We start from the raw sequence: 25,733 nt of genomic DNA on the forward strand, positions 1-25,733 counted from the left end.
GCTCAGGTTGCAAAACGCAGCACGGGTTTGTGCTACAGATGTCGAGCTTGAGTCTATAATTAGGATGCTGCCTAGAAAAAGCTTCTAGGACATTAATTCTCACATCAGGCTGAATCACTCCTACGGTCCTTAGGCAAAAATTGTCCTGAAATTCCTGGAGATTTTCCCTGGGTAAGGACTTGGGCTCCAGCCGGTTCCATCCAAGGTCAATAACAAACCATGCTAATGTCAGCACTGGAAAAGGTTGCCCAGTGTGAGGTCTTGGAGCACAGAGGCTTCTCAGTGCTCACACATGACTTCAATATTGTGTAACTGGCATCCTCCAAAGGGAGAGCGTGAGGCATCTGGGCTCTGAAATCTCTTACAGCACCGAGTGGTTCACTGGGTACTGCTTGCCCATAATTCCACTGGCTAAAATGCAGCTGTGTCTGACATGGATTCAACCCACTGCCATTACCAGCATGTGGTTTCCATAACTATAATAAATATATATATAATAAACAATTAGAATAAGAAGAAATAAAATTAAATAAATATATTACATTATATATAATTATTCTATATAATATATATTCTATATTCTACATTCTATATTATATATTATCTACTATATATTTTATCTATTATCTACTATTATATATTCTACATTCTATATTTTATATTATCTATTAATTATGTATTATCTATTATCTATTATCTATGTATTATTTATTATCTATTATCTATTATCTATTATATATTATATATTAGATATTATATGTTGTATATTATATATTATATGTTGTATATTACATATAATATATTGTATATTATATATTGTATATTATATATAATATGATATTATATACTATATAATAAATAATTATTATTATAATAAATTAAAAATAAATAAATAACTATAAACTAGAATAGCTGAAATAAATCTCTGATCAGATCCAAGTAAACTTTGATATCCTAAAAAGGAAAAGTGTATATATCAGAAAAAAAAAAAGAAAATAATAAAAGAAAAAAAGGAGTATTTATGAGGCTTTATGGTGACCCTGCAGGTAGCAGAGTACACAGGGCAATGATATTCAGTGATGTAGGTGAAAGTAAAGCTGGCATTTCCAAGCATCATTTTCGTTGTAAAATTTCTGTGCAGCTCAAGTAACAAAAAAATAAAATAAAATAAAATAAAATAAAAAAAATAATAAATAATAAATCATTTAGGGTCATTCTTCTTCCACCTTTCCACCAATGTCAACAAAACAATGTCAACATTTGACTTTAATTGGAATAAAATCAAAACTGAGAATGGATTTTCTTCCTGACTCTATTCATAAGTTGAGTTCTTTTTTATTTTTATTGTGAGTGAAAAAGGAAGGAAGGAGTAGATCTTTATCCTTGATTGTTTTGTCTTTCTCCCTTTCCAAGAGGAAATACTTGGGAAAAATGTTAGTATTCTCAACAATGTGAAATTTAAAACTTGGGGGTTTAAATTATGCTTTAAAATGCTTCAGCTACAACAATGATTCTTGAAATATGTGTATGTAGGGTGATATTTGGAGAGGAGTGAAATCTTGTTTTGGACTCTTTTGTCCAATTAAAAAAAAATTTTAAAAAGACACCGGAAAGTTAAATCATGTTCTCAGGGTCACCCACCCCACAATGCCAATGGCACAGGCTCTCACACCATTTTCTACACTCCAGAGCAGAAAGAGCAGAGTTTTGACCTTGGATCGCATCACATAAGGCATTTCCAAGTTTGATCAGGGTGGTTTTGAACTATTTTCCTTCTCTGGCAATCCACGGTAATCAAGTTAATAATTTTAAGAAATACAGTTTTCTTGTTCCCCTGAATGTATAGATGGTTCACTCCATGTAAGTGAATCAAAGGCCTGGTTTTCTGTTTTTTGTTAGAAATATATTTTAATAACCCAGCCTTTAGCAAAAGCAGCTTTTAGGTTCATTGTCCTGTAGATTTCACAACTTCCCAGTTTTTCCTTCTTTCTGTCTCAAAGGAGGCTTTGATCATAAAACAAAGAGCAAGCAACCATTTGAAAACCCTCTTCCCCTTCCTTCTCTGCTGATAAGTGACTGCTGTGGTAGGTAAATCCCACCTATCCCAAAAAGATGTTCAAGCAGTTTAGCTCCAGCCTGCATTTTCTGCCAGAGCACAGCATGGACAAAACAACATTTCCTTTGTTTGAACAAAGAGCAGAAGCAGAAGCTGCTGGTATTCAGGACAAAGCTGTGGCCAGTGTAACGACCTCCAATTCAGCAGCATCAGAAGGCCTGATATAATTTGGTGAAGAGGGAAAAGTGGTTCTAGGAATCAGGGAAATTCCCCCATTTGAGGAAGGTGGGCTAAATTGAAGCATCAATCAGCCAGCTTCTTGAGTGAGTGCTGGTGGATAGTGACAGCTCTGAGATAATCAGCTGATCCTAAGAGGGTCACTGTGGAGAGCACCAAATCTCTGTGCCACTTTTGGAGACCAAACTCCAAAACTGTGCTGACTTTTTCCCACAGGCTCATTTTTCCTCTTCTTGCTCCCTTGCAGTCATCACAGGTTACAGCAAATAGATGAGGTTCCAGGTTACTGTAGTTTACATCTTGGGGGGGAAAAAACCCCTCATCCTATAATATCCTCCCTGACTGAAAGTGTTTTGTGGTGACCTACTCGTGCTCTCACTCTCTTGCAGCTGGGATTTTGGCTTGTCTTGTTCAGCTCACATGTCCTTCCAGCTCCTCCCTTCCCTGTTCCTTGTGCCCTGAAGCACCACCACCTTTATACTGAGAGCTGCTGGAGCAGTGGTGTGTGAGCAGATGCAGCACACAGAGACTGGCATTAATGCTGATGGGGAATTAAGTTTATCCACTATAAAAGCTATTTCCCTAGCAAAGACTGGCTGGTGAGAGAACACCTCTGTTTTTCCTGATAGAAGAGAGACTTGTGCTGATGTAGGAATTCTCTTATAGTACCAGTTTGTTACACAGAAATATCTTTGAAGGTAAGGCTTTAGAGGGAATCTGTTTATATAGCTGGGAAAGACACCTTTGTGCAAATAAATTCATCTCTGCCCGCCCTGGTGGCAAATGTTTCTTGAAGCTGTCAAGATTAATCCACTGACACTGGTTCTGCTCCTCAAGAGAGGACATTAGTCTGTGAGAAAGCTGATACCTTCTGAGGAATTGCTTTATTTCCCATGCTTAGAGAGGCATAGATAGCATTTGGTACCAACATCTCCACAGAAAATTTTTGGAAGAAATGCCACAAACCCCCAAGCTGAGTGTTCACAGAGCAAGACCACTTTTTATTTCCATTTTTTAAGCAGATGCCTAAAGTATGCTCTTAAATCTTTGCAAGGACACTTATAAAGTGGTTTTAAAACTTCAGTTCCTGCTGAAGTCAGTGAGGATGGCCCATGGTCAGTGTTTTAAAATAAGTTGCCACTGCAGATGTAGTCTCAAGAGTCTGTGCACTGAGGAGAAAGCACTGGTAGGACTGATGGCTGAAATCCTGAGCATTGTTTTGATGTGGTATGAAGAACTGTCAGGAGAGAGGCTGTGGTGTTCAGGAACGGTAGCTGAGGGACACAAAGCATGTGTTTTGAGTTAGAAACGACTGCTGGGGATGAGAACCAGTTTTATTACAGTAATGTCAGCCAAGATCAAAGCCACAGCGTGTCTGGCACTGTATATACAGAAATTAAATTATGTTGTATGTATTTCCTTTTAACAGGTAATCAAAACCAGTAAAAAGATGGAATTCAGCTGACTAAAAACATCAATCTAATGCCAATTTAGACACCTCATCATACCCAAGACCTTCATTGTGAACTGACAGGTCAAGTACAGCAGCTTGCACTCTTGCAGTGTGATAGTTGGAAAGAATATCCCAAATGGGGTGTCAAAAATGTCATCCAGTGCCTCAGAAAAGGCAGTTGAGTGTGGTTAGTGTAGTTTTTCCTACAAAGACATGTAGGAAAAGTTTAGTACAAGTAGAACCTTCAGTACAGATCCTGGGAGCTGAATGTCTCAAAAGAGCGTGATGGAGCCAGCTGTAACAGAAATTGTTCTGGAGTGATGGGTCTTTTCCTCCTTGTCTAAGTGTGTATTCATCATGACCTATCTCCTTGTCTACCCTTGTGTATTTTATGTTATAACTGGAAGTTTCCTGTGCAGAGGGGTAAATGCTGAAGCCCAGACCAAGAGCTCTGTTTGGGAAGGGCTCTGAGCAGGAAGCCCAGGACAGACTGAGGGATGCAGGAGGCACAGAGTGAGCAGAGCTCTCCTGAGGAAACTCTCCTTTCCTCCCCCTTGCCCAGCCCTGACTGCAAGGCAGCTTGAGCAGCTCATTGCTTGCTGAAGTCGATTCACAAGCCAGCAGAAGAAGGCAAAGACAGAAGCATTTTGTTGTAGTGGGGTTAGAGCAGTGACCCTGCTGCTCCCCAGGCACAGCTCAGAGACACAGAGCCCTGCTGGCACTACACAGCTGAAGTGGCACATATGGAACCCAACTGGCAGCCAGTGCTGGGCAGCTGAGGAGAACCAACAGCTGGGAAAGGCACCCAGCCCTTTCCAGGGCTTTGGGAAGCCTGGGAAGCTCGAGCAGGACCCTGGGAGCAGCAGTCACACCCTCACCCTGTGCCTGCTGCCTTCTGCTTACTGGGGGAATCTCCCCATCCCCTCAGTACACTCTGCTAATGGGATAAAAATCTCTGCTTGGATTTGCTCCTGGGGAGAAAAGCAGGTCTCTCCATGCCAGTTATCTCATAGACAACATCAAGCCCAGAGAGGTGGCGGGGGAAGGAAAATGTTTCCAACTGAGGAACTGCACTGAAAATAGCGGTGGCACTGAGTCTGCCTGCTGATTACAGCTGCCTTTCAGTTAGCAGGAGTGTAGAGATGAGACAACAGATCAGAAAATTGCCCTTTCAGATCTCGAGGCCTAAATTCAAATTCAGCTTTAGTGGCCACAGGTGCTCGCAGGGCTGGTCAGCTCCTCGTTCCCATTTACAGAGCTCACAGATCACAGCGTGATGCATCCCTCTTCTCCTTCTCCTCTTGAGGAAGGGCTGCACTCAGACATGTCCCTCTGGGTTCAAACTGTGAGGGATTTGTAGTGAACCCAAGGATAGGGGTCCCTTCAGATCAGGGTGAGGATGTTTAACTGTTTAACTACATTAAAATCCCTGGTCTGAAGTAGCAGAAGGGTTAAGCATCACAACAAGGATGCAGTGGCAGAGCTGCAGGATCCTCACAGATGTGCAGATCAAAACCTAAGTGTATTATGTGGCTGCTTGAAGAACCAGGAGCAGAATAACAGGGCTATGCCAGGTCACGAATGACTTGTTTTAACACAGCTGTGTGAGGGAAGCTTGCATAACACCTGCCCACACTAAGCTTAACTCAAGCTGTTGTTATCAGTCCCTCGTTCTCCTGCATGCTGGAAGTATTTGCAAACCAGGAATCTATTATTTCAAGGCCACTATAAAATGCCTATTTCTCTGGCTCAGGGTAATTAGCCTGTTCTCAATGCCTTGCTCAAGAGGTGGGAAAGCTTTAATCACATGTTTGACAAGCTGGCTTTAGGGGCAAGGCTCTTTAACTTCAATTTTTGCTTTTCTCCTGGCTGTAATACACAGCCTGCCCAGCTAGCATGTCTCATGCTTCTGACTCATATGGTATTGTGATAATAGTGTCTAGTATCAGACTAGTCATTATGTTAGTAAAAGTGTCTGAAAGAACGCCACAAGCAGGAGCAGCACACAAAATCACCAGCATTTTATTTACTAGGCACAGAAGAAATGTAACAAACCAGGGTTTCAAAACAGAGCTTTATGCACATTTGGGAATAGGAGAGGTGAGCTCCATTTCAGGTTGTGAGGCTGAATTGAATCTGCTCAGTGTGATGCAAGAATACAGCTCCAAAACCAGCGCTTTCACACAGCCCAGGCTCTGGAGAGACCTAAATCTCATGTTTGTGCTGCTGTATCTGGTGATCAGTGAACTGAATTCCTTGATTGTTTGCTGTCAAGGAAAGCTTCATCCACAAGCCTTCTCACACATCCCACGTGAATCCTGCTATTAGAAAATGTCTGCACTTGCTGAGAACTCATCTCAGTCAGGTTCTGTCTGTTCAGATGGACAGGGCCTTGCTGCTGTCTTTCCTTCATTGGATTAATGCTTAAATATTTTAAGCACTACTCCTAAACTGAGTTTTCCCAAATGCAGGGAGCACACACTGCTCTTTCAGCTTGCAGAGTGGTATTTCAGATGAAAATTCTCAGTCATTTTCTCCTTCCTCCCATCTCTTTGCCTGTGTCTCAGTCTTTACCCAATTGCTCTGTCTGTCCTTTTAAATAATACAGCCCAGTTTTCCCCTCACATTCACTTTTCTTTGGGTTTTTCTGTTTGGTTTTTCCACCAACAGCCAGTCCTAGAGACTAGTTTCCTTCTTCTACACCAGAGAAAATCCACTTTCTCATTGGCACAATTCCTGGTTGTAGCGTTGTGCAAGCTTCCTCTGGGGAAAATGTCCACTGTGAGCTACAGGGCATGATTTCCCACCCACTGCACCACCCAAACAGCCCCTGCTGCCCCAGCCTGTCCCCTTATGAGCTCCAGATCACAAATTGTAGTCACTCGCAGCTTTCTCAGGCATCACCCACCTTGAAATGGCTTTTGACAGGCAGGAATGTCATAAAACAGCCAGAGCTGCATCTCAGTGGCTTTGAAGTTTAGCAGTTCAGGTGTAAAGCAGACACCCAGACTCCCTGGAGAGTTTCTGATGACCTAAGCAGATCAGCTTGGAAGTAGCTTCTGTAATTTATTTATTTTTTTTTGCTTCTCCCAGACTCTGCAGGGAAGATGGATTCACAGGGCTGTGCACTGAAAGAGCAAAGATGCTGCTGCTGAAGTAGAGATCATGGTCAGGGTTACAACCCCATCCTGCAGGTGTATATCTGTGTGGGTGGGCAGATGCAGAAGTTCCCCATGCACAGGAGCTGCAGAAAGCAGCACATGGGCTGCTTTAAAACCACATTTGTGCATCTGCCTATTTTCTTTAGTAACAATGCCAGAGAGAAATATGAATAACTTCATGACTATTCGAGGCACAAAAAGCAGAGGGATTATTTTAGCTGTTTTTACTGTCTTGAGGGCACTTCCTTTGCTGTTAGTTATCTTTTGCTCATGATCAGTATTTGTGTCACTCCCCAACACATTGTCTACAGTGTTTGCAGCTCTCATGCCCCCATTTCTAAGGTGCCTGCAATAATGGAATCCTCCTGATTTTCTAGTGAGATGGTCCTGCTTTTTGTGCCCACATGTAATTTTGTGGGGTTGTTTCAGGAGCATTTGATGGCACTGCTGCCTGTCCTAAGTTCCTCTGCTAAAAATCATAAGGAATGAGAGAGAAAACCTGGAGAAGTCTTACGAATGTGCTGTTGTGATTTGTTCACAAAAAGAAATGATTTTTTGTTTGTTCACAAAAACAAGTGATTTTTTTGTTGAAAGAGCCATAGATCCTCAGTAGTTCTGCCTTTCCTTCATTTTATCTGTCCATCCCTGAATTGCTTCAGAATTCTATGGGGAACGAGGAAGGTTGCTAAGAAGTATTATACTGGCACAAGAAGCACTATAAACCATGTCCTGGCAAATAAATGCCCTGCACTTTGTCACCTTAGCTGCTGCTCCTAGCAAGGCAAACGATGCAAATCATTTATCATGCAAGAAAATCAGTTTAAGGAGGTCATAGGAGGATCCAGATTCAGGAGAGAGAGATGTTTTTCAAGGTGTGCTCTGGTAGCACCTCTGTCACCCTGTGACCCAGCCAGCCTGTCCTCCTTCAGCCACAGGGATTGTGAGAGTTATTTGCATTGCCCTAGCAGGAAGATTCTCTGCATGGGATGGGCTCCTGCAGCAGACTCAGGTGTTTGCTCAGTTACCCAGGGACACTGCTCCTCGTGCCCTTTTCAGCAGAGAGATAAACTCCTTTCTGCAAAGTCTACTTTTGGGTGAGTCCCATTGCTAGCATTCAGGAACACTCATAATCACAGAATGATTATAGGAAGGTGCTTTATTGAAGAGCTCTGGGTGTCAGGGGTACACAGACCCAAATCTGACCCATCTTGGTTTTGAGCTGAACATGTTTTATACTCTATCATTATACAACTTACATATTAATTATTAAACTTATATTGATCTATTGTAAGCATTGTTTTTACCCAAGCATGGATTTCTCGTGATCCCCCCCAGCCCCCTAACATTGTTCCTCATGTTCTTTAAACAATAATTATATCTAATCACATCTAACAATTGTATCATTTATCATATACTGACCACACAGGTGCAGTTTGACCTGATCTTTAGCAAGCACAAGGCCTAACATTTCCCAGGGCCTACTTTTCCCAGGGCTTTCCAAACCTAACTTTCTTTCTAAGTCTCTGAATTTTCTAAGATTTTAGAACCTTTTACTATCACCATGCCCCTCGTGCTTACGAGATATTTTGAGATACCACAGGTTATGCAAATAAAAGCTTTGCCCTTCAGGCAGGAAATGCAAAGAGATTTGAAATTCTTCCTTTCAGATCCAGAACAGAACATGTGTGACACTGGCAAAAGCTGTCACTTGGCAGGGCCAGGAGTCTGACTGTGCCTGTTACTTGGTCCTCTGTGCAATGTGCATTCCACTCACTGGCTGTAATGAACAAATATTTGTGGAATGCAGCATATTACTGTCAATATTGCTATAAGAAGAAGGGAAATGGCAGCTGCTCAAACTAGCCGAGGAGTTTGTTACAGTAAAATAAGTCCCAGGAAGGTTAATTAGTAGCAAGGTAATGCGTTTATAGGTGTGCAGTAATCTGCATGTGGTAATGAAAGATCTGTTAATCACAGGCCTGCACAATTAATACATTTCACTCTCTCTCTCTCCTGTTCCCCTTCTGTAAGTATAAATTTATGTAGCCCAGAGCTATACCCCTCAACATGGACATATGGACACATGGTGGCCCTCTGGAGGGGGAGAAGGGCGAGTTAAAACAAGCCTTTATAAGCAAAATATATATTTTTCAATTTATATTGCAAAAATAGATCATCTGCCCATGAATGGAACATTTGATGACGCAATGCTCCACTCAGCAAAGCAGCTCTGCTCTGCCTCTGGGCTTGGGGTAATCACAGGTCTTGTCACTGCACAGTGGCTGTGGTGCCTTCCACGGGTGGAAAGATGTTTTTTACCAGAAGCCTTTTCCTTTTTGAAGTGGATGCAACTGGCAATTACTTCATGGCTCTTTATTACTGTCCTTGTGTTCAGTGGCTGATCCTCAGTGGGAGTGTGAATCCAGCTCCTTCTCCTTGCAATTGTATTCATCTGTGCATAGTCCAAAATTAGGTTATGCAAAGTGTCTGTGTTACATGTGTTTAATGTAATATAGTGTAAATTACTGCCCATTGTCAGTCTTGGTCCCTGAGCCCTTAGAAAATACTTTTCCAGGCATTTTCACCATTTTTCTGGGTATTTTTTTACTGTGCTAGATTTATTGACACATTCTGTCTAAATTTGGGAAGCATGCAACCACCAAGATCCTACACATAGTTCAAGCTCCTTTTCTTCTTCTCCTGTAAAAGCTTTTCTGTCACAGAGCTCCCTTTCAAAGCAGAAAACACTGAAGAATTCCCCAGTCACATCTAGTATATTTTCCTGACAAAATCAGGACATCCATGGAAAACTAATGCCTTACCTCTGCAGTTTACCTTCTGGATGCTGCTTGCATTTAAGAGCAGAGCCACTGATTGTTCCCAAGGCACTGCATGCATGGAGCAGAATGAAAGCTGTATCTTATTTAAATTAATGAATAAGATGAATGAGTGCAGCATTTTCAAAACAGGCAGAAGAGGAAAGCTAGGCAATATTCACATATTAATTAAAATGAGAGCTCTCCATCAAAACAAAACAAAACAAAACAAAAAAAAAAAAAAAAATGAGTAAATTGATATTCTGACAGCTGCCCAAAGACTCATTCATGAAATGATGGGCATGAAAGGCACCACGGGAAGCAGGGTTTTGCTGGAGACAAAGTCATTCACTTGATGCACATACTGTTGAAGGAAGCAGCCTGGGTATTGAAATTTATTCTTGTTGTGCTTGATGGGAAAAGAAATCTTAAATCCCAGCTGGAGAATTCACAGGACTGCTTTGCTCTTTAGATTTGCTTTATAGCTGTGCAGAGTCCCGCTTGGGAGACATTAGCATCAGTAATAACTGTGGTGCTTAGCACTCATTGTGATGTGTTTCATCTGCACCTCTCTGAGAGGCTGGCAAGGTGAGTGCACAATTACAGCCCTCCCTGGCAGAGGAACTGAACAGCTATGTAGAAAGGCTTGGTCATATGGCCAAGGTGACACAATAAAGTGAAATGGTGGGATTTTGGGTGCCTCTGACCTCAAATGCCAGTGTGCTAAAAAGGAGATTTTTTGACCCATATTTTGCAAAGTAATTAATTTCCAGTAGACATTGGCGTATTGGAGAAATCAGAGCCTGAATGAACATATCATAAAAGTCAATCAAATGTATTGTTGTATTTTTTTTAAATCTGAAAACCCACCACAAGGCTCTTTCACTGTGAATACTCCTGGATAGTCACTCTGTTCCAAGTCAGGTACCTAACCCAAGAATGTAAGATAAACCTCTTTTTTTAGCCTGTCCCTGGAACTGAGGGCCACATCAACATGGCATTCAGAAAACCTGTGGTAAGAATCTGCCTCTGTTGCCTAACTCAAACAGCTAAATCAGAGAGGCAATATGAACAACCTCTGATATATCCAGTTTTTATAATTAGTGCCCAGATCTGCAGAGTCATGTAGTAACATGTCCCATTAAAATCTGTGAAAAGTAAGTTTTGTCTGTGTTTCTGGAACTGGGAACTCTTTGCCCAAGCATGATTTCTTCTGAGTCTTAAAATGTCACAGTATCAAAGTGAGATCCAGCAAGAAGCGTGACAGCATTATATAATCCATGGAAATAAATCTGAATATTAAAATTACTTCCACAGCCAAGATGACAACCATTTCATAAATGCAAGATTCAACAGTGGAAATTATATTCCTGAACCAGGAAGCAAATATTGTTCTCCACATGTGTGGAGGAAAAATCATCCCAGGACCTCACAGAAGGGTATTTGCTTGTGCCAGCTTTCTCTTTCAGTGGTTGGCTGTCTTTTGGCAACCTGACATCCAATAATTCACTGCATGCCCATGGGGCATTTCATCAGAGGGACATATGTTAGTGCAAGAGGAGAGCTGGTATCAGTGCTTGATGCCAGTGACAAGGAGCAGAGGCTCTCAAAGGGTCTTGCACATCTGTCTGGTCAGCCACAGACTGCAGAACCTGTCCCTGTTTTCCTCTGTCTGTTAGCTCTCAGATCTAGAATTAAGGACTAGAATTAAGAATTAAGAATTAAGAATTAAGAATTAGAATTAAGCAGGAAGCATTTTTCACATTTGTTTTTGAGGAAGTTGCTATGTAGCTTTTGTTGCTGCTTTAACTGCTGCAGGAACGCTGTGTGAGTGATGTGAAATTGGGGGTTAGGAAGTGCAGGAAAAAAAAAAAAGTCTACATTCAGTGATGAGCCACACTGTGGCAAGATGTAAGAAGTGCAAAGGCTTCAGAAGGAGCTGGAGAGAGAGTATCAAACCTATTGGTCCCTATGATTTGCACTCTGCTGAAACCATGAGATACTTTCCTGCCTTTAAAAAACTGTTTCAGTTCCCTTTAAAAAAATTGCCATCTGTGCTACCTAGAGAATATGTAACTGATGGGGGATTTCATCAACTCCAGTGGGTTATGGATACAATGATAAATCTAAAAAAAGGAGATTCCCATGTAAGCAAAGTCACTAGGATTTGTATCAGCCTTTGCATCTTTTTTGCCTTTGTCTCAGCTCCCAAAATTACAGGGAGGAAACAGCCATTGAGATGGTATTGTCTGTATGCCACAGTCCTAAACACAACTCTGGTCTGGACTTGAGCCCACCATTTGGAAAAAAACATCTCTTCCTGATTAAAACATTCCTGTGGTGGATTTACCACCAGCATTCTTGGTCCATGGCTCCAGTAATGAATTACCCGGACTGCAAGAAATGCCTGCCTTGTTTCTAGACTGGAGCCAGGGTGTGGGCACAGGGTCTGGCTTCTCTGAGAACTGAGTCAGATAAGAAAGCCATCTGGGCTATATTGGGTCTACTTCCTCTCATATTCAGTTTATGCACAACTCTTCTGCAGCACCTTCTGTTTTCTGGTTGTGTTGAGCGGCCTGAATGAAGCTCGCAGCACTGCACACCTGATTATCCCCAGGCAATGAGGGTGCTGTAAGGTGCCAGGTAAAGTGATTGTGCTTCTGAGAGCACATGGAGCTCAGCCCTAGTGTCCCTCTGTCCTGACCTTTATCCTCTAGACCATCATTCCTCTAACACCTCATACCATCCTAATACTTTTGGTTGTCCTTAACGTTTTCCATCGGTGCGGTGTGATGAGCTCCTGTGAGGTGGTGCCAGCAAAGTGATCCATGGGGTCTCCTCAGCCCAAGGACCACTGCACCTGCATCTCCCACTTTACTGAGGTTTGACTTTCTGCAGCAGCAAGGTCAGGGAAGTACGAGGTGCACTCCAAGGTGTCTCTGGGACATGACCCATAAACTTAAATTCATTAAGTTCATGTCCTCAAAAGCCAGATATAAAAAAAAAAACAAAGAACAGAAAACAAATGAGTTGTGGCCTGATGATCTGTTAGCAATATTTCATACCTCTGTATACCTTTGTTTTGCACTTTTAACTCACATGATGAAGTTTTCAGCCAGAAGTGGATATCATGTGTAAGCTGAGTTCCTTGTTTTTTTCTTTTGCCTGTCACTGGCTGCATGTTCTCTGTTGATGTCTTGTTCCTGGTACTTGACACTGACCATCTTGTCTGTGAAAGGAAGCCCTCCAGCTGGTTTGCCTGATGAGAAGAAAGGAAAGTTTGCTTGGTTTAGTCACTCCACAGAAAGCCATGGTAATGTTCCACTGCGCTCTGTGTCCACACTGCACGTGTCGGTGTGTCCGTGTGTCCGTACATCTCTGTGCAGACTGGCCTATAAATCAGCTCTTTATTCTCCTGCATGGCTGTTCCTGGCTCTGTTGCTTGTGCAGTGTCCTCTTCATGTGCTCAAGCTGCTCTGCAAATCTGTCTCATGCAAATGTCTTCAAAACTCTTTTCTATTTGCAAATAAGCTCAAATATGTCTTGAAGGTGTTTTACCTCATATTCCAAGCTGACTTGTGAAATATCAGCGTTTTGGTTTTGTTCCTGCAGGGCTTACTCTGGACAAAAAAAAAAAAAATTAATTATGAATGTTGTTTTTTTCTCATAGCTTACTTGGCTGTTTCATGTATATCAGAACATGAATTCAGTTTATTCCTTAATTTGTCTTTCCAAAAGGACAAGATTATTAAAACATCTGTCTTCATAAAGGAGCAGGCACCATTAGAGTACAATATTTCATAGTTCTGTCAGGAGTGCTAGAGAGTCCATTATTTGATGTGGTCCTAAGAACACGGTACAAGAATTTTAGATTTCCCAAGAAGTGTGTTGGAAGCATGTGAATTGTTGTGATGGGATGAAGGAAAGACAGTTCATTTTGAGGGACACTTCTACCATAATGCTTTCAAAGCAGAAACACAGAACATTTTTGAAAGGACCTTCAGATGTCTTTTTAACCCCTGAAAAAAGACCATGTCCCAGTGAGCATCTGCAAACTGAAATGCAGAACCTCTTTCCTCTACATTGGCTCATTTTGCACCAATGACCCAGAAACAGACAGATTCTTACTATTGAGTTACACATTCCTGCAGGCTATTAGAAATCTCTCCAACAGCTCACAGCACTTGCTCTCAAGCCTCACCTGAGACATGTACCCAACAGCTAACACAGGTCATGTTCTGAAGTTCTACCAGGCTCCTGGGAGATCTGTTTAACTCCTCCATCATTCAGTCTAAAGTATTTTTTTTTTTTCTTTTTTTCTGTGTTTTCCAAAAGGGGTGAGGAGGGAACAGGACACATATTGGATCCTATCCATTTTCCTACCTTTAACTGAAGGATTATGGATAAAGAGTGATTGGAGCTTATGCAGGAGCTGTGAGCAACTGGGGAAATGAAAATGTTGTGGGTTTGAGGGATTTTTTTATGGTCTGTAGAAGCAAATAAAATCTTGAGGTTTGATAACAGCTAGAAACAGGTTCTTGAATCTTGATGAGAGAGGTTCACACCCAAGGTTGCTTTAATTTGATGTTCTGTGGTACTTTGTAAAAGCCTAGAAGGTTCTGTCCAGATCTTAAAAGATCTTAACATCTTATGTAATGAATATAATCCACATTCATTAGCTCCTTTGTTGGTAACATCTGAGTGGATCAGGGAGTCTGAATTTCTCTCTTACACCTCTAGGTCCAGTTTCTAGGTGTAAGGTTGAATCATATTCATGGTTGGTAAATGACAGATGAGCTATGAGCATTCTTCATCTGGTGTTTGCTACCAGGCTAACAGAAGCTGTTTATCTGGGTGCATCTCAATCCTGGTACCTTCTATTTGTATTCTAACCACTGCACAGAAGATTGGGGAGGTCAGTGAGGTGGTCGGGCTGCTGCAAGTAAAGAGGCATTTTTCTAAAATGTTCAGTGGAATCAAACAAAAGCTTCTTGTTGGGTCTGTCAGGTTTTTTACTTTCCAGTGGTTCTCATTCTCAAAATTTCCAGGAACTGGCTCTGAAAGAAGGTGAGCAGCTGCTTATTCCCTTTTCCTTAGCATTTGAGTAGCTTGTCTGTTGCTGAAGCCTACCTGCTCTGTACAGAGAGGCACTAGACTTGCTCAATAAATTGTTTAATCCTCAGCAGCTGCAGCTGAGGGTCCCCCCACGGGGCCAGTTCCCTCAGCCACGCACTCTTAAAGAGATGTGCCAGGTTCTGACAGCCACCCCTCTGCTTTTCTCCCCTCTGACTCTTGCAGTGAGCATGCCCACCAGCGAGACCGAGTCCGTCAACACCGACAACGTCCCCGGAGCGGACATGGAGGGCGAGAACTGCGGCGCCAGGCTGGCGTGAGTACCACACACAGCGTGTCAGGGGGGAAAGACAGGACAAGAGTCAGGCTTTTCAAGATGAACAAAACCCACAGTGGGTGAAAAGAAAGGCCAAAGAAGATCTATTATCTTAATTTCCAGGTAAACTCACTCTGGACATTAGTGAAGGGCCTCTTGTTTTACACATAAATAAGGGACAGAGGGCCCAGGATGAGCAGATCTGGTTTTGTATAATATCTAAAAGAGGAGCTGGTGGATAACAGTGTTCTTATTTTAAAATTCCTCGTTGGTGGTAGACTTTCAAAACCAGTATATGTAGACTGAAGAGTGGAAATGACTGGTCTATTTTAATTTTTCTGAAGATTCTTGTACACTTTACAGTGTCTTGTAATAGAAATACATTGATGGTAACTCCCATTCTGCAGACAGAATTACACCCTTCAAATGCTGAACAGAGTACTGCAGTGAAAAAGAAATACAACAATTAGGAGGGATCAATGCCTCATTGAAATTACACCATTGTAATTAGTGGAGATGCTCAAGAATGTGTGAGATTGCAGTTATGAAATGCCATAGTATGTGGTGTATTTTTTAGCCTCACAGAGAGCAAGTACAGACAAGAGGAGTCCTTTATTCCCTTTCAAACAAGAATGGACTTTATGCTGTGGGACAATACATCATTCCCTCCAAATTTCCTTGACACATGAGCTAAACATATCAGTGCTATAGCTTGTACCACACTTGAGTCTTTTGAGGCTCTGTCCTATCCTTGGAGGTACCTTGAGGTGCTGCTTGAATGGACCAGATGGGATCCATCCTGGAAGAAGAGCTCTCCAAGCCACTCTCCATCATTTATCTTCAGTCCTGGCTCACCAGGGAGGTCCTAGATCACTGGAAGCTGGACAATGTGACACCCATCCTAAAAAGCTGAAAGGAGGATCCAGGAAAATACAGGCTGGGGACAGAGTGGCTGGCCAGAGGCCAGGCAGAAAGGGACCTGGGGGTGCTGGTGACAGCAGCTGAACACGAGCCAGCAGTGGGCCCAGGTGGCCAAGAAAGCCAATGGCCCCTGGCCGGGGTCAGGAATGTGGGGCCAGCAGCAGCAGCAGGGCAGAGATTGTCCCCCTGTACTCGGCACTGGTGAGGCCACAGCTCGAGTGCTGTGCCCAGTCCTGGGTCCCCCCGTTTGGGAGGGATGGTGAGGTGCTGGAGCCAGTCCTGAGAAGGGCAGCAAGGCTGGTGAGGGGTCTGGAACACAAGAGGAGCAGCTGAGGGAGCTGGGAGTGTCAGCCTGGAGAGGAGGGGATCAGGGGAGAGGCTGTGCCAGGGGAGGTTGAGTTTGGATATTGGGAAGAAGAACAGAAAGGGTGATTTTCTTCACAGAAAGGGTGATTGGCCACTGGAATGGGCTGCCCAGGGAGCTGGTGGTGTCACCAGCCCTGCAGGGGATTGGAAAGGCTGGATGTGGCACTGAGGGCCATGGTGTGGTTGCCAAGGTGGTGTTTGGTCATAGATTGGACTTGATAATCTCAAAGGTCTTCTCCATCCTAGTTAGTTCTGTGTGATTCTGTGATCTGCATTAAAAGATGTGGCATGTGGAACATGTTGTAATTTCAATCTCTGCTTTCAAGAGTCAGTCAGTGACTTACATACCCCAGGAGAAATTGTGATCGCTTTCCTTCACCTGCCATTGGGAACCTGCTGAGTCTTTTAGCTTAGATTTATGAACCTTTTCCTGCAGGAACCAGGCTAGATGTATCCACAGCACTGGGGCAGTTGTAGCCTTTTTCTTTGGCACCCCACCACGCTGCTTGTGTTGTTGGCACAGTACAGGAAGCATCAGCTGGATCCCCTCTGGAGAATCATCTTTAATTCTGCAGCTATGCTTCACAGAATCACAGAATGGGTCAGGTTGGAAGGGACCACCCTGGCTCATCTGGGTGTGTCAGAAATTTATCATCATTGCTTTCCAGCAGCCTCCTGGTCTGGTTTTGCTTTGCTGTGCTGCTTCTCCAGAATATGTCAGAGTAGTAAACTCCCTCATAGGTGTGGACACAGTGCCAAAAAGAATGGCAGCAGTTACTCTAGGTTTCATGTATTTTTAATATTACATCTTGCATTCATTTAATGTTCTTAATCTCAAAGGATCCTAAAGCACTTTATGAACTGTAAATGCAGGGATTGTTTTCACAGCATTAGAGTGCAGCCACCTTCAGGGTAAAATGTGACAGGTGTTTAAAAACAACAGGCACAAGTGTTTAAGGGGTTGTAGGAGGGATAGCTTGCTTTGCACTGAAACTGCGTTGGGAATTTTGGCAATCAGAACATAATTATCTTAGCTGGAATGTGGCCAGGAGGGCTGAAGTTAAACCCAACTCTAAGTGTAATCATGACTTAGAATGGAGTTTACTTAAAATAGCCCAGCATGCTCACAGGAGAATGGCAGTACCCTGATCTGGCATGAGGAGAAGGGATGGCTAAGCCCAATATATTTTAGGGAAAGAGACGTAGGAAAATTACAGGAAAGCAGAGCTTCATTTCTTCTTCTCATGTTGTAAATGTTAAAACATGGCCCAAAGTTTCAGCAGAGCAGGACTGAATGTAAGATTCAGAGAGATAAACAATTTCCTTGCCACTTTTCACTTCATCTGGAAATGGGTGATGTATAGTAGGCAAATTGAAGCCTGTTACTGAGAAGGGGTTGTTTAGTCCTTACCCAAGGACAGCTGAGATCCTCAAGGCCTCCCTCAGATTGCTTTTCATCTCTAAGAGATGGATAGGCTCCTTCCTCCATGAAAATGAACAGCTGTATCATTGAATATCAAATTCTGGAGTGAGAAAAAATGTTTGTTTCAAACTTGTGGATCTGAAAATTCCCTTGTTATGGACCTGCCTCTGATTCTGAGGCTTAGAATCCTTTCTGGTTTCTTTTGTTACTGTACCACACACTCAGGCAGAGAAACCAGCTGTCATTTTTGCAAGAAGTGTTAAGTATTCTTCTTTTTACTAAGTCCTCTTTCAAGCCCTCCCCCACAGGTCAATATTCCTTCTGGAACATATAAAATGTAAGCAAGAGTTTATTTGAATGTGTTCTTTTATTGAAACCTGACTGAGAATCAGGATTTGCCCCAGTGTTCAAGAACAGTGAAAATTCACACGGGAAATCAGTTGAACTTTTAAAAAAATCTTCCTCCTCAGTACTAGATTTTTGAGTGCTAGCATTAATAATTACACTCATGCCATCCTGATTTGCTCTAGTTGAAGATTAGGCCTGGACTTTTGAGCAGTCACCTACTCCCTGTTTTCACAGCTGGATTGGTTAGCCAAGGTTTTTGTTGGACTGTTGATTTTCACCTGTGGCAGATGAGTCTCAATTTTTTTACCATTTTCTAAACTCACCCTGTGGCCATGAGTGCCCATTGCTTTGCTGTAAAAATGCTCCTTCCCAGAGGGCAGAGGCTGCTCTGGGCAGGCTGCAACCAGACTGAAGCAACATGGGGCTTTCAAGACAAAGGCAATATATTTATTTATATTTATTTCTTTTTTGACATCAGGCTGCCTAGGGTGTTTAACCACCACCACAGTAACATAGCTGAGCTTGCCATCAAAATTGACTCGTGATAAAAGGAAAGAGATGCCCAGGAGACTGAAAGAAAAAGCTTTTTCATTGAAGGCAACTTAGAATAACTCACTATTCTTTTAAAGTCTGTAGGGTTTTGAAAGGCTGGGTCTGTGACTGACAGAAAGATCTGCTTGAGGAGCCAGGTTCAAATATGCCTTTTGGAAAAGGAGATCTTCCCTGACAGCCTTTCTCAGCTCCACAGAGACATATGCTGTGTGAGATCAGGAGAGTACCTCCCAAACACAAACTATTGCCTACTGATAAATTGTCTCAAAGAAGCTTTTATTTCTCTAGTATCCATGCCTCAGAAACTGCCTCTATCAACTGTCCTGTCTGGAGTAATGCCAGCCTTCAAACCTGCAGGAGTTTCAGGAGGAATCTAACATCTGATCTGTCTTTACTTGTTGTGTAAATCAATTTTTTTAGAAGTATAGCAAAATAAAATAAAAAAATTTAAAAAATAACAACAAAAAAAAAACTGAAAAACCAAAAACAAAAGCCAATTTAATTCATTATAATTTCTGGTGTAATTCTGCTGGTGACAGGAGTGCTGAGGCCCTGCACAGTTCACTTCCTAAGGGTATTCACATTATCAGGCATCTGAATTTGAAAATGGTTTTGCAGGCTTCCACAGGACACTGAAAAGCATCCCACAACTTCCACAGTATATTATTCCTGTCATGATATTGCCTTGTACTGGGCTGACATCTGCCCTGCAGTAGGACCACACCAGCTTTTATCCTCAAGGACAGCATTTGGATGTGGAACTTATCTTATTTTGACATGTCACAGCTTTCACAACCTCTTGCCTCAGGGTACGAAGAAACACGTTTTCTCTGCAGCAGGCACCAGTGGGACAAACCCAGAGCCAGGGTTTTGTGTACAGGATATTCTTACACCCAGGGCTTCCCAATAGTTTCCCTGAGCCTCTGGGGTTATTGCTGTGCAGGATTCAGATTCCTGAGGACAGGCTATTGCTCATAATCAGGAGTAATCTGTTCTGTGCAGGGTGACAGCATATGTAATCTTCTAATACATTCAGAATGTTAATTTTCTAACACAACCATACAGATCTGGAGTGCCACAATAGAGCTTGCTTTTATACATATGCATTAGCTAAAGAAAAAAAAGACCTTTGTGGAAACTAATGCTCCATAGAGCCTCAACAGAAAAGTGAAGCACTTGATCTCAAAAGGAAAGAGAGCTCAAAATTATCTGCTTTCATTGAAACAATAACCCACTTGGCATTTTAGCCTTGGCCAGGATTTCCATACATATGGGGGACAGCTCAATTGCTGTTCCACCAAAGACAGTTCAAACAATAAAACAGGATAAACCAAAATCAACAACCTACACTGGCTTCCCAACTGAAAACAGTGCATCCTGAAAATTTTATGAGCAGTGGAAGCTGAATCCCTGGCAGCTGAATGATCAGTGATTCTTCCCTTGGTGCTTTTCTGGCGTGGAAATTAATTCCTGTGCAGTTCTTGTAACAATCAGCATAGGGGCCAGTGGAAAAGGTAAAAGTTTTCTTGCAGGTTTGCTGCAGCTGCTGCTGGTTTTCACTTTATGAGGAGATTCAACCAAAGTTCCCATCACATCAGGAACAGTGGGAAGAAAAGTCTGCCAAAAGCTGTGAAACCACTGCTGACTTCAGCAGGAAAACTCACAGGATCAGCCCTTATGTGTCAGTCTCAGATCCTGCTCTCCAACTTATGATGAGCAAGGTGCTTTTAATATTCACAGTCAGCTCTGGGTGTGTGTCTAAAGCATGCCCTTATGGAAGAGAATTTTTCTTCCTGCTTCAGATTCTGTGACAGGCCTTTCCTGTGACCTGCCACAGGGAGAGCAGGATTATTTACTGAATGCTTAAATGCTGGCCTGTTTTCCCAGCCTTGAAGAAAGCCTGTTGAATAGCAAACCAACTCAATTTTATGCTGGACAGATCCAATTCTCTTAAGGTTATTCTTCAGACTCTTATTGTGCCACCTTTCCAGTAACTGCATGAATTGCACCAAAACAGGATCCACATCACACCAGGACTGCTTCCTCGAAGCACTAAAATCTGTAAGATACAGCCAGTGGAGCTCTTTAGATGTTCTCCAAAGCTGTATATAACCTAGAAGCTTTGTAAAGTCCATTTCTGTGTTTTCTGCCTGTCTGACAGCTCTTATTGGTGTCCAAAGGCTTTTGTGAGTCCTTATGAGGATCTGGTTGCCTCTAAGCTGGGATCATACAATATAAAAGCAGTTCTGACCAGAGAGTTAGATAATGGCCATGTTTGATAATGTCCACACCCAGAAAACAACTGTAATGTGGCCTTTGTGTCATGCTTGGTGACCTACAAAATTTTTCCAGGGTCGTCTGTTGTGTGTACAATTCCACAGAGCCCTCAATCCCTGTTACACAAAACTGTCACATCCTTCACAAACACCTTCTCTGGTGTCCACCATGAACAGGGAAATGAAGACTTTATCTCTCAGAATGTGGGATATCTCATTACATTTGAGTTGTGCTGATTATCCAGAATTCACGTTGATAAAAGCCTTTAAATTTCACCATCTTATCTGTGTGTTGTACCTAACTGTGTAAGGCTGGAGGAGTTCTAGAGAATTTCAAAGACAGCTAGTCAAACAGTAGCAATCTGATTTTTGTGTTTGTCTTTCTCAAATACAAGCTGAGTTACATGGTTCCTGTGATAAAAGCACTCAGTAGTGATCTGAAGTGGTTTTCCTTAGGCTCCTGTATCATAATTCTAAACAAGAGTTTCTCAAGGTATTCCAGAGTTGGGCACAATTGGAGTCTCCCTTTTTCTCCCAACAACATAAACCTCCCAGGACACCAGAGATGCAACAGATCCATCTTTAAATTCAGCAGAGAATCTGGTCCACTCTGAACCCATTAAGTACCAGCTTGGAGTGTCACAGACACTGCAGCAAAGCCCTTTTTCCAGACTATTTGATATCTCCTAGTGATGCTATAAAAGCATTTTTTTGTGTGACATTGGTAATCCACGTTCTGAAAAAAATTTTATTTCAAATGACATAAGAGTCATTTGAAAAACGTGTTTCAGATTCGTGCATAATGTTTTCAGAAACGTTTATTATAGAGTTTATTTCCAAAATTCCATTTCACTCTCTGATTCTACCTCTAAATATAAATCTAATCCTCCTTCCTTGTCCTGTTCTATATATATAGCACACCCACATGTGATAAAGCCTTCTGCCACAGCAGTAAGGCAAGGTGGAGGGAGGGGGATGAAGGCTGTAGGTAACCTGTGGGAGCACTGAATGCACTTGGCTGCTGCTCATAATGCTCCAAAGATATAATTATCACATGCATGATGAGTACTACACCTGCTGCATCTCTTTTGCTTAAATAAATAAAAGATTTCAGTGCTGCCTCACCGAAAAACCATTAACCAGAGAGGTCACCAGAGGGTTTCACACTCCCTGTCCTTCCCCTCCCATCTCTCTTGCTCTCTCGCTCTCTCTCCCCCTCTCTCCCTGCCAAACTATTCCTACCAAAATCCTCACCACCTCCTTTCCAGTGCTCAGCTTTCTGCTTCCTTGTGATTTTTGCATCTTTTCACTTCCCATCTTTGAGCCTTCTTTCCTGTTGCCTGTAAATCTGCCCCATTACAGTTCCTAGGTAGTGATTACCGAGCCAGAATTCTCAGTGAGAAGTAGGAATAGCTTTAACATTGAGGATGTGTTCTGCAGGTGCCTCACTCAGCATCTTTGTTGGATCTTGCTTTGTCTCTGCAGCACGATTTAGCATTCTGCCCTGCCAGAGCCTTGTTTCTTCTCTCTCAGGAGCCCTGCAGGTGTCTGTAACCTCACTGCTGCCCAGTGTGTGGCCAAGACAAGCTGCCTGTGGCACTGCAGGGATGATGTATTTGGGTGTTTGGCACAAAGGCTTTTTTCTTTCCTTTGGCTCAGCCCATCTGCTGGTGAAAAGTTCCCCTGACTAAAACCTCTTCCATGACCTGTGGCTGATTCCTTGTCACTGGCTGATGTCCTCCAGCAGGGACAGCACCGTTGTCAAGGCTGATGGAGCAAGAAGTGTGAGATGCTTGGAGAATCTCATTCTCCCATCCCTGCTAACAGTGAATCCAGTTTTAGGGCAGTGCAGTAAGACCTCTGCTGACTGCTGTCAACAATGACTCACTTTCTCATCACAGAGGGAGCCTTAAGGAATGCTTCCACCCAGCAGAAATACCTTTTTTTTTCGTAGTCATTCCCCAGATTCTCATTTCTGCTGCTATTGGTAGTAGGTTTTGCAGCTTCTTCAGTCACCTCTGACTCACACCATTGTATCCACATCCATTTATTTCTCTCTGTGCACCATTATGGATTTACCAAAAAGTGTTCAAAGGCCTCACAGGATGTGTCAAGCAGAGCGAGGTAGTGGTTTAAGAACTTGGGCCAATTTCTAGCTTTACCTGTGACTTCTCATAAAAGATTAATGAGATTATTTGGGTGGATAAATCCAAATGCATGGAATTAGGTATTTAAACACATATATATAGTGGGAATATGGCCATATTTTCAGGAATTATTAATTCTCAAAATTTTATTGATAGCAACAGAATCTATTATTGTATAATCAATTTACAAAAATAACCAAGACAAGTAAGAGTTAGTATCAAAGTTTAAAATTATTTGCCATGCACGGCTTTTCCTTCAATTACTGAAAAAAAGCCCCATTGTTTTCACCATTATTGTTTCATAATGTGCTTATAGATCCTGAAGTGACAGGTGATGTGTGAAAGCAACAAATCTGTCTGTAAAAAAAAATACACATTTTAATATAAGAAAAAAAAATAGTGACCAAAAAAAATATAAAAAATCACACTTGAGAGGTTGTAGAGTTCACTGATATCTGTAGTGGTAGAATCCCCACCATGGCATGATTTCTGCTTCATGAGTCCCACTAAAACACAAGATTTGGTTACTGGGGAGTTCTAGCCATGCCCAGTGCCCACATTGACTGACTTACAACAGATGCAAGGGGAGAACAGCATGGATTAAAAAAAGCATTGAGCTTGACTTTGTTTCTTTCTATTGCTATTCTCACAAAAGCCTGGGAGGTGTGGGGCAGCTTCAGAGGTCTAATGGCAATTCTTGTCTTTCAGGCATCGGATCTCAAAATCAAAATTTAGGTGAGTAAAACTGGTTTTTGCTTTTCCTCCTTTCCACTGTTTTTGTTCTGTTCTGAAGTGGTTTACACCATCACGGATTCAGTGGTGATTCTAGGAGATCCTGTGAACTATGTCAGATTTTAGTCATAATTTTTTTCTTAGTTTCACACTGAAATAAGGCACAGGGACTATGGACTACTGAAGTACCTATCTATGCTACCTGTGGATCTCAAACTGTAAAACATAAAATCAGAAATAAACAACCAGTTCAACCACATAATTCTGCTACATCCATCAACATCAACCCTGTCAGCTCAAGGCTCTCTTGGTTGAACTTCTCTGCTTTGCTTGATTGTAAAGATTTCGACTGATGAAGCTGGCATCTTATTTGTGAAATTCTGCCATTCACCCTGGGCCATGGGGAGCTTCTCTGGTGGTGTTTGGTTTTCTGCTGACTTCAAGATTTTGGGAAAGTGAAGCAGTCCCAAGATGGCAATTTCTGGGGTTTCTCTGGGGAGGCTGACTGAACTCATGGAACTCGGTTGTTAAGGTCCATTTCTGCCCCTTTGGTAGGAGCTCAGCTGTCTCCATAACCTTGGATTCAAAGTCAGTTTTATAAAACACTAAATGAATTTTCAGAATAACTGGAGGAAATGCATAACTGGTTCTCTCTGCTTACCTAATAATGTCAGTTTGGGAAGCACATAGGTGACATCCCCACGTAAAGAGTGGAGGTAAAAGCACAGAAAACACCGTACATTGTCATGTGCACGCACATTTGTGTACAAGTACGCACAAAAGCACTGCAATTGCAAAAATTTTAATGACAAAATTAATGTCTAAGCGTGGTGCCCACTTTGGAAGTTGGGAAGATTATTTCTTGTCCCAAATCCACTGCAAAACACACAAGGTATCTGTTTGTGATAGACTGGGTGCCTTTATAAATTACATAGGTAAAACACCCTAGATCTGACCACCTGTTAAAATGTTGTTGAAAAATTCCTGTTCACGTTGTGTTTATGTGATCTGGCTTTAGTTCCTATAGATGAGAACCCTGATCTCAGGCATGGCAACAGTTTGCCACTGAAAATGATACACAGGACAAGAGCAGCCAAGAAAAGTTCTTCCTCCTGCAGCATCGTGTGTGTGTGTGCCACTTCAGACACGCACACATATGTATGTAGTATCTATATAAAACTATTAGATTTATTATACAGTGGCAAGTGTTGCCTGGAAACTGGTTGCTATGCAAGTTAAATTCTGAAGAGTAGGAGGTGTGTAATTAGCTTTAAATATCTTCTGTGGTTAGTAATTACCCTGAGAAATCAGTGACACAAGGGGATGTGTTCATGGAAGGCAAACTTTAAAAACTCTCTTGATTAGCAAATGGTACCCTTAGTTCCAGGCATGAAGGTGAGATGCTGAAGTCCCCTAAGTTTGGGGATTTTTTCAGAACTAGCCCTTGTACTGGGCTTACTCCTGAATGTTGCTGCATGCTGGAAATGTTCTTTGGCTTTTATTTGACCTCAAGTCTCCAAAGACTTAATCCTTCAGCTCCATGTGACAGAGCATCTTTCTGCTGACTATCCTGAGGCTGGGCAAGGTGCCCTTGCAGGCCACAAGCATCAGGTAAAAGGAGAATATTTATTCTTGTGGCAACTGAGCTAAAAAATCTCTTGGGTTTTCAGCAGTGGATGCCTCACTCAGGTTAAGATATTGCTTGAAGCTCTTGCAAATTGGTTTAGGACAAACTTTATTCCTATAACTACAGGAGGGATGTTCACAAGTGTCAGCTCAGATGAGAGAGGATTTCTCAGGGTGAACATGGGTTACTCTCTGCCATTCTTGAACAAATCAGGACTAGATTCTCCTTT

General features: G+C 42.2%; 1 protein-coding gene across 12 annotated transcripts in view; it reads left to right on the plus strand.

The window, feature by feature from the left end:
• Nucleotides 1-25,733, plus strand: part of CACNA1C (calcium voltage-gated channel subunit alpha1 C) — a 463,574-nt gene that overhangs the window by 333,426 nt on the left and 104,415 nt on the right. For 8 of the 12 annotated variants that reach the window (XM_088055721.1, XM_088055725.1, XM_088055726.1 and 5 more), the window contains exons 10-11: nt 15,022-15,112; nt 23,854-23,880. In XM_088055721.1, the coding sequence (XP_087911847.1) occupies nt 15,022-15,112; nt 23,854-23,880 (118 nt within the window). Of the gene's footprint in view, nt 1-12,961; nt 13,037-15,021; nt 15,113-23,853; nt 23,881-25,733 lie in introns of all 12 variants that reach the window. The other 4 variants (XM_088055720.1, XM_088055723.1, XM_088055730.1 and 1 more) reach the window with 1 other exon arrangement.

This window comes from Pseudopodoces humilis, chromosome 5, assembly GCF_049639895.1.
Source record: "Pseudopodoces humilis isolate 2021_Gansu_Grassland_sample_001 chromosome 5, ASM4963989v1, whole genome shotgun sequence".
Taxonomy (NCBI): Eukaryota; Metazoa; Chordata; class Aves; order Passeriformes; family Paridae; genus Pseudopodoces; species Pseudopodoces humilis.